This window comes from Fukomys damarensis, unplaced genomic scaffold, assembly GCF_012274545.1.
Source record: "Fukomys damarensis isolate Sample0158 unplaced genomic scaffold, DMR_v1.0_HiC HiC_scaffold_3, whole genome shotgun sequence".
Lineage (NCBI taxonomy): Eukaryota > Metazoa > Chordata > Mammalia > Rodentia > Bathyergidae > Fukomys > Fukomys damarensis.
Genome location: NW_022900915.1, coordinates 8509965 through 8525870, shown reverse-complemented (window position 1 = coordinate 8525870; position 15906 = coordinate 8509965). Strand labels below are relative to the sequence as shown.

The following is a 15906-nucleotide window of genomic DNA, read 5'->3' as shown; positions in this document are numbered from 1 at the left end:
CCGCACCGCCGGCCTGCTGGGCGCTGCGGCGCTTTGGGACGAGCCTCCTGCCTCTTCCAAGAAATAGGGCCCTCTTCCCGCCGCGGTCCGTGTCTTTGGAACCCGGAAAGGAAAAGAAACTAGCCCAGAGCCGAACCATCAGAGGCCATCGCCTAAGGTTCCGAGGAGGATCTGATGGGGCAGTGAAAGTGTCATATTTCAAGTGCTGCTTCTCTCTGTTTTGCACATGGGACGATTTAAGGCTTAGAAAGAGTAAGTAAGTTGCTTAAGGTAATCCGGGTCCGTGCTGGTGCTTTTAAACAGTGGAACTGTAATTAGTGAATCTGTCTTCCAGAGCCCTTGGTTTTAACCTTCTTGTTATTCTGCCTTTTTTGGCGTGCTGTGCTGAGGCGTAAGATCTGAAAACAAACTTGGACCCAAGCCTAGAATAGTCAAACAAAAAACCCAGGGTACTCTCTCTTGCTGCCCCCACTCCAAGGTGGTAATAATGACTTTGGTTCTCAATTTGATTTGCTCTGGGTGCTAAACTCATTCTTTGTGGATGCTGTCTTGGAGTTACTGCTCTTCTCCACAAGGCTTTCAAGGGCCAGGAATTCAATTATAAAGGGCAAAAAAGTACACCCCTCTACATTACCCTTGATTTGAACTCCCACTGCCCTTAACCTTTTGCTTACCTACTTGGTTGGCGACTGTGTTCTCTTCCTGGGTTGCACTATGATAGTTACGATACAGGTTTTATTTTTGTTTTGGGGGAGAAGGTAGAAAAGGAATCATTTAGAAATGATAGTTATAAAGGCCCTTAGGAATAATATGTTCTTAATATAGGGTATACCTTTAAAATTATAGGTGAAATATTGATTGTCTACATTTTCTAAGGGAAAGTTTTTAAGCTTTCACATTTGTTGAAGAGTCTTGCTTCCTACAAAGATAGGAGCCATTAAGTTCATCCTCTTCATCTTGTGTAGAATCGGCTGGAATTTAGTGTAATCGCATGGGAAGAGTTTACACTTGGGTCCATGTGTCCTGAGTCCACATACAGTCCTTTTTGTCATTATACTTGTTATATACCTTGTCATCTTTGGAGTGAGGGCTATATGAGATGCAGCTGGGCCTTGTACAGCCTATATCCTTTGTTACCACAACTCCCTCTTTCTAGAATCAGAATAAGTTTTCTTTTGATAGATTGTCAAGAGCTACTATAACATTTCCCTGTCGTGAAATTCAGGTGGTTTTCAGGAACTTTCTCCCTCTGAGGATTGTATGGCCCCAACTTAGAACTTGGCCCCAAATAAATGAACTCTTCTTGAATTAATTGCTTTGTACCTTCCTTTTCCTAGACGTAAAAGCTGTTAGTACTTTGTCTTTTTTAGGCCATCAGCAGAGAGTTCATAATGTTAGTTTGTTAAGTTATTCTTAGACCTGTACCATATCACTATATTAGCCATGTGTGGCTATATAATTACAGTTCAACAAAGCAAATTAATCTGTTCCTCAGTAACAATAGCCTTATTTTGAGTGTTTTAATAGGCATGTGTGGCTAGTGGCTATTGGACAGCGCAGATGCAGAACTTTCCCATTAGAGTTTATTGAATAGTTCTGGTGAAGAGGATTGCCGGTAGGATTGGTAGCAGTATTATATTATAAAGGACCAAAGAATTGAGTTTTTAAGTAAAAATAAATAAATAAATAAAAAGACAACCTGACTCTTTAGTCCACATTTGAGCCTGGTGCCCTTGGCAGGTCATTAAGAATCTCACCTGCAGATAATAGTCTATAATAATTAACCCTTTCATTCAGCACTTGACTGTTCTCAGGTAAAGTTGTATCTTGTCATGCCCTTTGAGTCTTACCATTATTAAAGTGAAAGGTGAGTGAAACATCTTTTTATATGTATATATGTGAGAGAAAGAGAGAGAATGAACTGAGCCTAAAGCATTTTGAAAGACCTACCACAAAATTACAGAAGCAGAAGCTGGTGGAGTATTTAAAAAATCTCTTATCCCTGGTACCAAGAAAAAAAAAGATCTCTTGCAGGGGCTGGGGATTTAGCTCAGTGGTTCTGCTGCCTGTCTTACAAGCACAAGTTCCCGAGTTAGATCCCTGGTGCCAAAAAAAAAGAAAGAAAAATCTCTTGCATGTAGGTCCTTATTGTATGTTTGAATGAATGAATGAAGCTATTTAAGCTGATGAAACATGAAGGAGCAGCCAAGACTTCTGGTTCCTGGCCAGCTATTCTTTTTAGCTGTTTCTATATGGAATATTTGTAATATGGAACTAATAAAATTGAGTTGAAGGATTACTGTATCCCAGGAGTAAATATAAGGGTTTGGTTAAACAAATAATCTGTTTGTTAACTATGCAGATTTCCATATGCTCTAGAGATTCTAATTCAGAAAGGCTGAATTAGAGTCCTGAAATCTGTATATTTTTAACGTTAAAATACCCCATATACTGCTTAGAATCTGTTGAGTTTGGGAAGTGGCTAAGCCTTTAGATCCTGACACAGGTAAAGGATATTTAATCTGGAGGCTGCTGCCCCTTTTAAGGTGCATTCTTAAAGCTTTGTGTTTGATTTTCCTCTCTAGTCATGGATGCATCATATGATGGTACTGAGGTAACTGTTGTGATGGAGGAAATTAAGGAAGTCTACTGTTATACTTCCCCTGGGCCACCCAAGAAGAAGAAAAAGTATAAAATACATGGAGAAAAGGCCAAGAAACCCAGGTTAGCCAACATGTTTTGGTTGCTGCTGGCATTTATAAACAAGCTGCTTAAAGAGCTCTGTTGAGGAAGACATTAAGATTTGCTGAGAAAGAGTGTAATTGTGGAGGTTTCTGAATGGGCTTTGGGGTACCAGGAGAGGGAGAAGTGGGAAATGGCCAGATTGTATTTGCCATTCCTGCCAGATTTTGTTTCTAGGTTGTCACAGGAAACTGTATTATACAGATGGTAGAAACTTTGTACAGAAGGCCTGCATTATTTTTTTATTGTACCATTGTTTAAATATTTAGAAGAAAGCATTAATGAAATTATAGAATTATAAGTACTAGCACCAGTGGCATTTATAGAGAATACACAGATTGTATTTCTAATCTCCCTCTGAACTATGAACAGTGCATGCTTCTTGCTGAAGTTATCAGCATTGGGTCACTTTGATAATTGTTGTTACATTCATTCTCAGCCTCAAGGAGGCCCTTTTGATGAATTAGATGACCAAAGGCTGTGTAGCACAGTAAAGAGTGTGATACCCAGCCTGGGCAGTAAGCCCTCTGAGTAATCTTTCCCTGGGAGTAGAATGACAGGACACCTGTATACTGGCTGTATTGGATTCTAAAGGTGGTCATTCCTACAGAAAACATGGTCTGTGGTAAAGTACTCCATGTAAACCTTTGTTTCCAGTTTCTGAAAGTACAGCCACTTTACCATTCATTTTACCCACCTCCCAAATGCCATCTGGGGTGTGATAAATGTTTCTTTGTTTGACTTTCAGTCCCTATTTAGATAAATGCTTTGGATTGAGAAGCTTGGTTTTGTATCATCCTCCTGACTACCCAACCCTTAACAATGTAGTACTTATGGTTGAATAAGGGAAAGCTTGAAGACGTCATTGCTTCCTCAGGTCTGCTTACCTTTTATACTACTATGACATCTACTTGAAAGTGCAGCAGGAGCTCCCCCACCTCCCGCAGTCTGAGATCAATAAGAAGATTAGTGAGAGTTGGAGGCTTCTCAGTGTGGCCGAGAGGAGTTACTACTTGGAAAAAGCCAAACTAGAGAAAGAAGGTTTGGATCCTGTAAGTGTTCCTACCCCCAGCTAATTTCTCTGTTGGCTCAATGGGGAAACGCTTGGGGAGGCCAATGCCTATTTTCCTCTTTCCTTTTCTGTGGAAAACTTACCACTTTGTCTTTCTTGAGCTTCCTAGTTGTTTCCACTTTGATAATACCGTGCACTTTTTCATCCTCTTAGATTGCAGCAGTACATGGAGCTGGCATTTACTGAGTTCTTTGCAGTGATTCTTAGGTTCCTTTTCTGAATTTTAATAAAATTTGGAGGCCATTATCCTCTTGGGTAGTTAGTGGTATTTTCCTTTAATATACTAACTTATGAAGGCATTTCTCCTGCATCATATTTCACAGTACAGATTGAATGTAGTGTAGTTTTTGTTTTACTGACTGCTGTCAGTTGTTATAATCAGGCTTTCATGTTTAGAGTTAGTGCAGCTGCCTTTTGAACAGCAGATTCTTTTGTTATGATGATTATGAACTATGGTATGCTAGAAGCAAAATGCAGGATTAAAGTCAAAGATTTATAGAAGACTAAGGATTTGAGAGCTTTGATAAAAGAACTAGCAAGGAAGCAGTTAGATTTATGTGTGTCAGCTGTTTTGTTATTTCTAGTTCACAGCGACAAAGTACACTGAGTACCATTCAAATTGTACTGGAAAAATAACCTTGCTGCCGCAAGCTGCCTATAACCTGCACTCCTTTTTCCAGTTGAGACAATCATCTCTAACTTCTTTTTTTATAATATAGAGCAAAGGCTCCTTAGGAAGGCAACAGCTATGTTATAGCGGAGCAGAGTACATTGGAGTCCTTCTGCCACTGTCATTTAGCTGATTTTGTCCTTACTGGCTTGACATACCTCTTCCTTGAAGAGTTTTCTGCTACCTAGTCTTGAAGATGCTACTCTACTCCCTTTAAGTGATTTATTTGTAAGCAATGAGTCAGGGAAGTAATCTCTGGGGTGGGGAAAGGTAGAGTCCAAAATAGGTACACCTGTCCTCTTTGGTGTCCCCATTATCAAATTGGCACTAGCTGGAGTGTAGCTCAGTGGTGAACCACTTGCTTTAAAACATGTTAGATTCTGGGTTCAATCCTCAGCATGAAAAAAGAAAAGGAAAAGGCAGTCTTTTTGTCTGTGATAAAGAAAATTTTATCTAACCTTGGAATGATTTGGTTTAGATTTGGTTTTTAAAAATAGACACTGATAGAGGTTCTTATCAACATTTAAAAATTTTTATCTAAATCATTTATCATGATTCTTCCTTATCCATACACTTATTTAAATTTACCCTATCTCTGCCACTGCTACCAAGACCATGACTGAATTAGCTTTGTTACTAGCTTGGGCAAATGACCATGGGATAATCATTTAATTTTTCAGTCTTGCTTGCCTTATGTGTAACATGGAACTGGTATTTACCCATAATGTTTAAAGTAGATAATGTAATCACTTAGCTGAGTTCTTGGTGCATACTGACTTCAGTAGCTTGACTTGCAGTAACCATATAATGAGAAAAGGTAGCAGTTATTGAGCATCTGGCATGTACGAGGAGTGAAGCTTTCTGTGCTGTGTCTGTCTTCTTCCTGATTGCCTGTGTGAGGGTGAGACCCTTCTGCCTTTCTACATTGGGAGCCTTTTGGAGCCTTTTCCTGCCGAGAGCAGGGCCCATGGTTCTACTGTTACTCCTTCCAGTCTATAAAAGTAACATCATTCTGTTTCTCTGTGCTTGGATGTAAGTCTAGACTATCCTGTATATTTACTACCATTTAATCTTGTGCCCTTAACCTGTCTGCTTCAAAGGGTGACTTGAGAATGTAATTTCCCCATTACCTCTCCAATAAAGGTTTCATTAAGTATTCAGTCTGTCTACTTTCATGTTTCATCTGAGTGCTTTTAGCTTGTATCTCTGAGTGCTTCCCTTGTGCCTTAAGTAGTCTCATCAACTTCTTGCTTTTGATGTAAGGATTCTTTGGTAATTGACTTCAGTGTTCCTTTTAAAAGATGTTTCTGACCTTATTTTTTTGTGCCATTTAATTTTTGTTCTCACTCAACCATTCACTTTGAACTTCTGTTTTCTTGAGTAGGTAGCATTCAGTTTTAAGTTGAATGGTACAGAAATGGTTTTTGTTTTGTTGTTGTTTGGTACCACTTAGCCACCAGGGTTATTTCTAGTATGTGTTCTTCTTGAGCTTTTAGAGAAGACTGGGTCTGTGCTCGCTTCAGCAGCACATTTACGAGAAGACTTGGTCTGGAGTACAGTTCTTTACTGCTTACTGATTGTGTTTTGGAAGTTTAACCTCCTGAGCTTCAGCTTCAATTTCTTCATGTGTTAAATGACAGCTCCTAGCTTAATAGTGTTATTTTTAAGGTAAAGTTAAAAAGTGTTTTCTAAACCTCAAGGTGCTAGGGCAGTGCTAATTCTTATTTTTCTAATATATTCAGGACTTTATGAGACAGTCCCTATGTACACTTTTTCTCACAAGCCTTCTCAGCTTTGTGACCTGTGCATCTTCTTTGTAAGTCTGGAGAAACCAGCGATTGCTTGATTTGCTGTGTCAAGTTCTGCTTGGCCTGCTGTGCTTGATGCTTTTGAGCCTTTGCTCACCCCCTCCTCCTTCTCCTATTCTTTTTTTTTTTAGCATCATACATTCTGGTGTTTAAATCTTATGCCACTTTGAAATCTTAGTTTCAGAACTCAAAAGAGTGTTAAAAATTGTCAGGTTTAGCTTCTTTGTTTTACAGATGGGACAGCGTTGGCCTGGGGGTAGAGGGGGACAACATTTGTTCAAGACCATGCCAGACATCAAATTCAGCTCACAGTTTTAGACACCCAAATCAGTGCCCTGTCCACAGTTTAATCTGTGTTACGTGTTTCTTGTGTGATTGGGCAAGTAAGCTACTTTGATTTAAATGAAGATGGTACTGCTGTTGACAGAGGCTGGCCCTATCTAAGGTTAAGAGTGTGGGGTCTTTTTCTAGCCACATTTATAGAAAAAAATGAGCTGATACATGTTTCTATATGATCTTAGTCCATTTATCTCTGTCTTCTCCTTTTTTTTACTCTCAGAATGCTAAGCTATCTACAGTGACTGCTGTGGTTCCAGACATCCCAGGTTTCCGCAAGATCCTCCCACGCTCAGAATATATCATCATCCCCAAGAGCAGCCTGCAGGAGGATCAGAGCTGCACTCAGCTAGAGCTATGTGTAACTCAGAGCCAGATGTCCCCTAAAGGACCTTCTCTTGTGTCCAACACCGCCCCGGAGACAGTGCCCAGCCATGCGGGCGTAGCAGAGCAGTGCCTGGCTGAGGAGACTCTGGCTGAGGAGGTGGGAGCCCTTGCTCAGCCAGGTGCTGTGCAGGAGATTGCCACCTCAGAGATCCTCACCCAGGATGTACTCCTGGAGGAGGCTTCCTTGGAGGTAGGGGAGAGCCACCAGCCTTATCAGACAAACCTGGTAATTGAAGAGACCTTACTGAACGGCTCATCAGAACTTCCCACTGGAAACCTGGCTGTGCCCCGCACCCAGGTTGGGGAGAATGTGTCAGTGGTGACAGTCATGAGGGTAAGTGGTGTTTTGCTTTATATGGAAATATTAAAAAAGCATCCAGCACCATGCGGTGTCATTTTGGAGCAGTGGTAATTAAGAGTGCTATGTGGCACTTCTAGTGCTGTTATGGCACTTCCCTTGAACATTTCTGACCCCTAAGTTTGCTCCAAAGTTCTCCTTAGTTTCTTGGGCCACTCCTATCGACTCTTCTTTACCTAGCATTGGCAGGAGAGCTGGAAATGATATTTAGGGCTATCTGTGATTCCAGGGTCAGATCTTTCAGGTTATTAGTACCAGTTAGGATTTTGTGTTCCTAGAAACTATTTCAAGAAATACAGTGGCATCTTAAATTGTATAGGAGAATCATTAAAAGGTCTTCTGGGCATTTGTGGAATAGGAACAAAGATAATCTTCTCAAGGCCAGGTTGATGGGACTCTGGTAGTAGCTGAGAAGGAAGAGGCAAGCTTCTCTGTGCTGGCCTGAAAATCATGCTAAGTTGAGGGGAAAGCAGCAGTTTCATTGATTCTACAACCTTGTCCCCTAGAAGTAGGGAAACTACCTCTGTGTCTAGTATGTAAGCCTCACTCTTTCACCCTGAATAGGATACCATCCTCAGATAAATGGATGTTCTATTCAGGCTGAGAAGGCCAAAATCTTCTAGCCCCTATGATTTATGTGGAAGAAAGCAGGTATTTCTGCAGAGAAATCCATCTGAGACCTAATAAATCCTATTTTTTATTTGTGGCTGGGGTGCTGTTTATGATGGGCCACTGCTTAGTTAAAGCAGTTTAATGGTATGCTAAAAAAATTTGACAAGGTCACAAGAATGGGATTGTCTCACTAATAGCTTATATGATCTTGGAAGTTCAAATCTCTTAAAACTTCACTTTTTTTCATCTGTAAAATGAGGGTAGCACATTTTCTATGGTCGTTTTCTTTTTTGCTCCTAAACTTTATTTTGAGGTGATTTTAGATTGATTTGATTTGGTAAGTATATTGTACAAGCACGTTGTGGGTACTGGATTCAGTCCAGTATTCTGGTGTTGACTGTTGCCCTGGCTGTTCTGTGTTCTATTTCAGTGAAACTATCCTTCTCTGTTGCCCACAGGATTCCAATGAGAGTAGCTCCTCTACACCAACCACGCAGTTCATCATGTTGCCTGTGCCTACCTACTCAGTTGTGGAAAATCCCTCTCCTATCAAACTGGTCAGTATGTGGGAGAGTTGACAGTAATTAGGGCTCTGTCAGTATCCTCTTCCAAGTAGTTTTCTAAAAATCTTAGCATCGTGGGATCTTGGGATTGGTAAAGGTCTCAGGAATTAAGTGATCCATGTGTTCTAAAATGGGGGCTCCACAGGTAGAGCGCTACAGGATCATGAATTCCCCTCGAGTTATGTATAAACATCTAGAGAGCATCATACTTGGATCAGTTCCATTACTTTTACCAGATTTTTGGAAGAATACATCATTTTGAAAAATTGAGGGGCCACTGATCTAATTAAATGCTCTTATTATACAGATTTTTTAAAGGGCCCAGAGAAAAGAAAGGAATTTCAAGGACACTAAGCTACAAACAAGCCAGTGCCAGGATTCTGGCTTCTTGATTCTCAGTTGATGTCTTTTTCCATCAAACATTACAGTATCTGGTCTGAGATTTATCCCTAAATACTTCATGTTTTCATTCTATTATAAGTGGTATTTGTACAAATTGCACTGATTTCCTGCTAGTATGTATTAATACAGTAGAATATATGTATTTGTATATCTTGTGACTTTCCTGAACTCATTCATGAGTTCTAGTAGCTTTTTTGTAGATTTGATTGTATTTTCTATAAAGGCAATCTTTCTGAGTAGTCTTAGTTTTCCTTTATGACCTGGATTCATGTTACCTTTTTTCTTGCCTAATTTCATTGCCTAGAGATCCTATAGTATAGTGCTGAATGGAAGTGCTAAGAGCAGATAATCCCCCACCATAGGATCCCCTTAACAAGTTCAGGAAGTTTCCTTGTGCTTCTGGTGTGTTAGGAATTTTTATCAGGAGTGGATGTTTGATTTTGTCAAATGCTTTTTCTGTATCTACTGAAATTATTTCTTTTCTAGTTGGTTAATGTGGAGAACTTCATTACTTCATTGTTTTACAAATGTTTGGCATTGCTGGGATAAAGCCTATTTGACAACGACCTTTTATCCCTCTTACATATTGTTGGATTAGATTTGCTGAAATTTTATTCAGAATTTTTGAATCCATGTTCATGAGGGACATTACTCTAATGTTTTATGGTCTGTCTGGCTTTCATATTAGAGTAATGCTTTGTCTCATGACTTGGGAAGGATTTTCTCCCCTTCTGTTTGTCTCCTTCACATTATTTCTTCAGTGTTTGAATTACTAGTAAGGTCATGGGAGCCTGGAGTTTTCTTTGTAGGATGGTTTTTAACTGTGAGTGTAATTTTTAAATGACATACAGGATTATTTAGATTACCAATAAGTAATAGAGTATTTTTTAATGAACTTTGGATATTCTGTCTTTCACGGAATTTGTCATTTCATTTAGGTTGTGTTGATGTAACATAATATTCGCTTATTACTCTTTTTAAAAAATTGTGGTAAGATGGTACATGATGTAAAATTTGTTATTTTAAACATTTTAAGTGTGTAGTACAGTGGCAATAAATACATTCACAGTGTACCATTTCCCAGAATTTTTTCAGTGTTCTAAATAGAAACTATATACCCATTAAATAGTAACTCAATATTCCTACCTTCCATCCCCTCATAACCTCTGCTCTACTTTCAAATAATTGTACTTTTGTGTGAGCCTTTTTCACTTAAGGTTTTCAAGATTCACCCATCTTACATCATGCATGTATTAGAATTTTATCTTTATGGCCGAGTAATACTCCACTGTGTGTGTGTGTGTGTGTGTGTGTGTGTGTGTGTGTGTGTGTGTGTGTGTATCACATTTTGTTTATCCATCTGTTGATAGACATTTGGATTATTTGCACATTTTGGCTGTTGTGTATAATGCTGCTTGAACTTTGGTATACAAGTATTAGTTTGAGTCCTTCCATGATATTCTTTTGAGTATGTGAGTGAAATTGCTGGGTCGCGTGGTAATTCTTTGTTTAAACTTTTAAGGAACTTTATATCTATACCATCTGTAGTGATTTCATTTCTTGTTCCTGTTACTGATAATCTGGGTCTTTCTTTTCCCTTGAGATGTCTAGCTAGAGCTTTATCAGTTTTATTGGTCTCAACTAACCAGTTTTTGGTTTCACTGATTTTTCTCTTTTGTTTTTGCCTTCTCTTTCACTGATCATTTGCTCATCTCTGTTTTCTTTTTTGTTTTTTCCTTTTGAGACACAGTCTTACTTTGTAGTTCAGGCTAGCCTTGAACTCACTATGTAGCCCAGGCTGGGCTTTAACTTATGGTGAACTTGCTGTGACCCTCCTGCCTCAGTCTCTTGAGTGCTGGGATTACAGGTGTGCATCACTGTGCCTGGCTTACTCTTTCCTATTTCCTTAAGATAGAAACTGATGTTGATTGAAGACCTATTTTCTAATATAGATGCTTAGGGTTATAAATTTCCCACCAAATACTGTTTTAGTGCTATCACATAAATTCTGATAACAGCACATTTTCATTTTGATTCAGTTCAAAATATTGATTTACTTCTTTGACCCCATAAGGTACATAGAAATATTTTACTTATTTTCCAAATATTTGGGTATTTTCCAGATATATTTCTGTCATTGATTTCTAATTTCTTTTTTGGCCAGAGCTTTATGGTTTATATACCTGAGTCCTTTCAGATTTATTGAGATTTGTTTAATGGCTGACCTAGAGTAAAGTTTATCTTGATAAGTATTTTATGTGCATTTCAAGAGAATGTATTTTCTGCTATTGAAGTATTCTATACATGTCAAATTAAGTCAGTTTGATTGATGATGTTGTTCAGCTCTTTTATAGCTTTCCTAATTTTTTATTTATTTGTTCTGCTGCATATTGAGGAAAGGCATCCAGCCATCATTACAGAGTGCTATTACTTTTTGTGTCATACCTTTTGACTCTTATTGGTTTAGAGTTATGTGCTCTTGATGAATTGATGCCTGTGTTATTATGAAATGAGCATTTTCATCTCTAGTAAAATTTTTGCTCTGAAATCTTATCTAATGTCCAAATTTTATTAGTATGATATCCCTTTTTCCATTCTTCCACTTTTAACCAGTTTGTGTCTTTATATTTGAAGTGGGGTTTCTTTTCTTTCCCTTGTGCATAGCCTATAGTTTTTGTTTGTTTGTCTATTTGTTTGTTTTTTGGTACCGGGGATTGAACTTGTGTCCTTGCATTTGCAAGGCAGGCAGCAGCATAGCATATAGTTTTGGTATAAAAGCAAAACCTGACAATTTATCTTTTAAATCATTTAAGGCATTTATGTTTAATATAAATATTGATACGGTTAGATTTAGTTCTATTACCTGTTTGTCCCATTTGTTTTATTATCTTCTTTTAATTGAATTTTTATGAATCCATTTTCTCTCTATTTTAATGGCTTATTAGATGTTGGCTCTATTTCGGTTATTTTAGTAGTTTAATGAAAGAAATAGTATATATTTTCAAAATTATCATAGTTTTGTCTTACCTTCAAAAGGCCGTACTATAGATAAACAGTGTATTCTTTGTGGAGTTTTATTATTGTTGTTTTTTGAGATGGGGATCTTGTTATGTTGCCAGGCTTGTCTTCAACTCCTAGTTGATCTCCCTCACCTTCCCAAGTAGCTATAGTCATAGGCCTTGAGTAACTGCTTCGCTAAACAGTACGCTTTTGGTTTTTTGTTGTTGTTGTTTTTTTGGATTTTTGAGACAGGGTCTCACTATGTAGTTGAGACTGACCTGGAACTCACTATGTAGTCCAGGCTGGTCTCGAACTTGTAGCGATCCTCCTGCCTCAGCCTCCCTAGTGCTGGGATTACAGGCATGCGCCACCATGCCCGGTAGGGACAACAGTATGCTTTTGGATAAGACAGTTGCAGTACATATTTTAAAATGGGAACAGCTGCTATATCTTGATTTCATGGAGAAAAAGGTATTTTTCCTGAGCCCTTGTGCTCCTAGAAGTGACTGTTCTGCTGGAGGTAGTGGTGCACGCCTGTAATCCCAGCACTCAGGAGGCTGAGGCAGGAGGATCACTCTAAGTTCGAGGCCAGCCTCAACTAAGAGAGAGCAAGAGGGAAGAGGGAGAGGGAGAGAGAGAGAACTGTTCTGTCATGTTCTAAAAGTGTTAGCCAAGCCAGCATGGTGGTTCATGTTGATAATGCCAGCCCTCAGAACAAGGAGGATTGCAAATTTTAGGCCAATCTGGGCTATATTACAAGACCTTGTCTCAAACAAACTAAAACCAAACAAAAAACCCCAGGAAAAAAACAAAGTGTCAACTAAGTTCTTTTAAAAAAGTATTCTGTGAGTAATGGTACTAAAACATCTGCATGGAATACTAGCATTTTTTTCTAAAGTCACTTCTATAGGCTCCTCTTTAGGAGTATTTTCAGGTTCATATTAATTTACTCAGAGTACTAACATATATTAGGTTTTTTTTCTGCTTCCTGGAGGTATTCAATGAGAAGATTTTGAATTGGGCTTTGGTCTGAGAAAATATAGACGTATTTTACATCTCAGCAACAATAATTTCTCACAAACCAATAGAATCTTTCACAATTTACTGAGTGAATGCTTCCTGATTTTTTACCACATGCTCCTTGAGACACACCTGTGGAATAGGAAGAGGAAACCAAGGTCCATAAGTTAAAGGTGATTTACACCCAGATCATTCAGTGTTATGGCAAAGTTAGAACTTAAAGACTGGTCTCCTTCTTTGGTGCCACACCTCTTTGCACTCATCCTTGACTTGGTACCACTGTAATAATCAGCTTTTCATTCGGCTTCCTGGCAGAGGTAGCTGGTGGTAGTTTGTTGTTTCCCAAAGGAGGCTTTTGCTATTTGGCCAGGATAGGGGAGGCTGGGAATAATAGCTGAGTAAACATTTATAAGTGACAGGACACATTTAAGAGGGAAATGTTGTCTTTCTAGCATTAATCTAGAAATAGACCAAGTCCAATGAATAATAACCCATTATAATACATTTTAATGAAAGGGGGCTCAGCAGAGATGTAGAGATAGTAGCTGAATGCATTCATTTGCAAATAACTTAATTCCTGGTCAGTATCAAAGGACCTGGTTTCTATCCTGGATTTCCTTTTTTTTTTTTTGGTTTTTTGAGACAGGGTCTCACTGTGTAGTTCAGACTGCCCTGGAACTCACTGTGTAGCCCAGGTTGGTCACGAACTCACAACCATCCTCCTGCCTCAGCCTCCCGAGTGCTGGGATTACAGGCATGCGCCGCCACACCTGACTATTCCTGAATTTTCTTTTGTCTTTATCCTCAGTGACTATGGGTCTGTTTTTGTATCCCTGAATCCAAGGTCTTAGGTTCTCTGATTTTTAACTACCAAGAGTAAAGATGAAGCAAATTTTTTGAAGTATTCAGAACCAGAGGGTGCAGGTAGGTACATAGAAGTAATTGCACATCAAAATCCCAGACGTGAATTCTGGGTCTAGCCTTGCCCTGAGTCACTGTATGATTTGAGGCAAAGCTTTGAACTACTCTGAACCTCGGTAGTAATAATACCTGCTGAATAACATTGCTAAGAGTATTAAATGAAGCCTTGGCAATGTTTAGCACTGTCTAGTTAGTACCTTGGTCAGTTAATAGCAGCTATCACTGCCTTCGCTCTTCTGTTACCTAACTGTGTTGGCCATAAGCAGCTGGCTTTCCCCATTGAACTCAAGTTTCTTCATTTCTAAAAAGAAGGACTTGTACATTAGGACTCATCCAGCTCTGACCTTTTGTGTACCATGAACAACTGTCCTTTCAGAAGTTGTGTTCTAATGTTGTGGTTTTAATGAATGATAAGGTTTGAGAGAGATTGGACACATTTGATTCTGACACTTTTTTTTTAAAAAAACAGACAACTACCTATACCCGCCGGGGCCATGGGACTTGCACCAGTCCAGGTTGTTCCTTTACATATGTCACCAGGCATAAACCACCTAAGTGCCCAGCCTGTGGTAACTTCCTAGGAGGAAAGTGGATCCCAAAGGTAAGGTCCATTGGCTATTATGTATTGGAAGCCCAACCGAGTAAGCTTCCTGTTGTCCTTATTGACAAATCACTCTATAAAAGTAAATACATATTTTTATTCTGACTGTATGACTAAATAATTTTAATTATAAATAGCTTATTTAAAAAAAAATGAAATGTTAGCCATAATCTTATATCATCCAAAGAAAAGCCATTATTAATTGTGTTTTTTTGTAGTCTTTTTCTGTGTATAAGTTCTATATCTTTTTATTTCATTCAGCTTATCACTAAATTCTTTTAAAATGCTATCTTGAATTGCTTCATAATTTCCCATGAATGACTACCCTGTGTTAATTTACTTCCTGTTAGGATTGAATTTTAATAATTTACCCTCCATACTGACTGCTTAGTTATTATTATCTCATATCATTTTACTGCTTTAACTCAGGCTTTTTTCTCCTAAAACTGTTCTTAAAAGTGGAAATCCTTAACCTGAAGTTCAGTTTCCACAGTCTTAACTCTTTATTTTTGCGGTGTAGCCTTTGCCTCCCGTACATCCTCCTCTCTCCTTCCCTCCCACTCTGTCTCCCTTCTTTCCTCTCTCCACATCTCTCTCTTGTAGCCAAACTAATTGGTTGTTCTGTGTCTGAAATAAATACATAACACTGTAATGGGCCGTGACCCATTGTAAATGTCAGCTCTTCCATGAAACATCTCTAGGTTTTCATAAGGAAGAATGGGTGACTTCTTTAACACTTAGCAGTCATTACAGTTTAATGGTGTTTCTGTCATGTTGTAAGCTCATTGATGACCTTTAAAACCCTCGAAGTTTTTAGCCAAAGAAGATGCTCAGTAAATAATAGTATCACAGTTAGGCTCCTGTGAAGTTCAATGCCGCATATCCCCCCTTCCATTGTTTCTTGGTACATTTAAAGCCAACAATATGGTTACACTCATCATTGGGATCTTGTACCTTTGCATGACAGGTCTTGGTTCTTGTTGTTTCCGCACACCCCTGCCCTCCCTTCACCCCCTTCACCCTTCCCTGTTTACAAAGACTTTGTTTCCATTTTTTCCTTTTTTTTACATTTTTTTCTTTTCCCTTAATTCCTTTCCCCTCCCCTTCCCACTTCCCCTTTAGCCATTTTCTTTCTATTTCACACTCCCAATTATACCATTAATGCAGTGTGTTTTGTTAACTTCATGCTTGGCACCTACTAGAAAAACCGTATCTACTTCTCATGCTTTTTTATATGATACTAAATTTTTAGGACCAAAATGTATAGTGCAGATTGTTAATTCTCAGTAAGTTCAGATAGGAAAGACACAAGGACTGGAATAGGCAAGGTTTAGTAAAGTAGATAGTTTTGAAGGATCAGTGGAGTTTGCCTAGACAGTGTTGGTGAACTTTTTAGAGACCCAAGTTCCCAAAC

At 38.7% G+C, this 15906-nt stretch overlaps 1 protein-coding gene across 5 annotated transcripts in view; it reads left to right on the top strand.

The window, feature by feature from the left end:
• Positions 1 to 27: 27 nt before the first annotated feature.
• The window catches only part of Hmgxb3 (HMG-box containing 3), a 72946-nt gene continuing 57067 nt past the window's right edge, over positions 28 to 15906 (top strand). For 2 of the 5 annotated variants that reach the window (XM_010627163.2, XM_010627160.3), the window contains exons 1-6: positions 32 to 252; positions 2586 to 2724; positions 3620 to 3794; positions 6852 to 7349; positions 8444 to 8542; positions 14361 to 14492. In XM_010627163.2, the coding sequence (XP_010625465.1) occupies positions 2588 to 2724; positions 3620 to 3794; positions 6852 to 7349; positions 8444 to 8542; positions 14361 to 14492 (1041 nt within the window). In that variant the 5' untranslated portion in view covers positions 32 to 252; positions 2586 to 2587. Of the gene's footprint in view, positions 253 to 2585; positions 2725 to 3619; positions 3795 to 6851; positions 7350 to 8443; positions 8543 to 14360; positions 14493 to 15906 lie in introns of all 5 variants that reach the window. The other 3 variants (XM_010627164.3, XM_010627161.3, XM_010627162.3) reach the window with 2 other exon arrangements.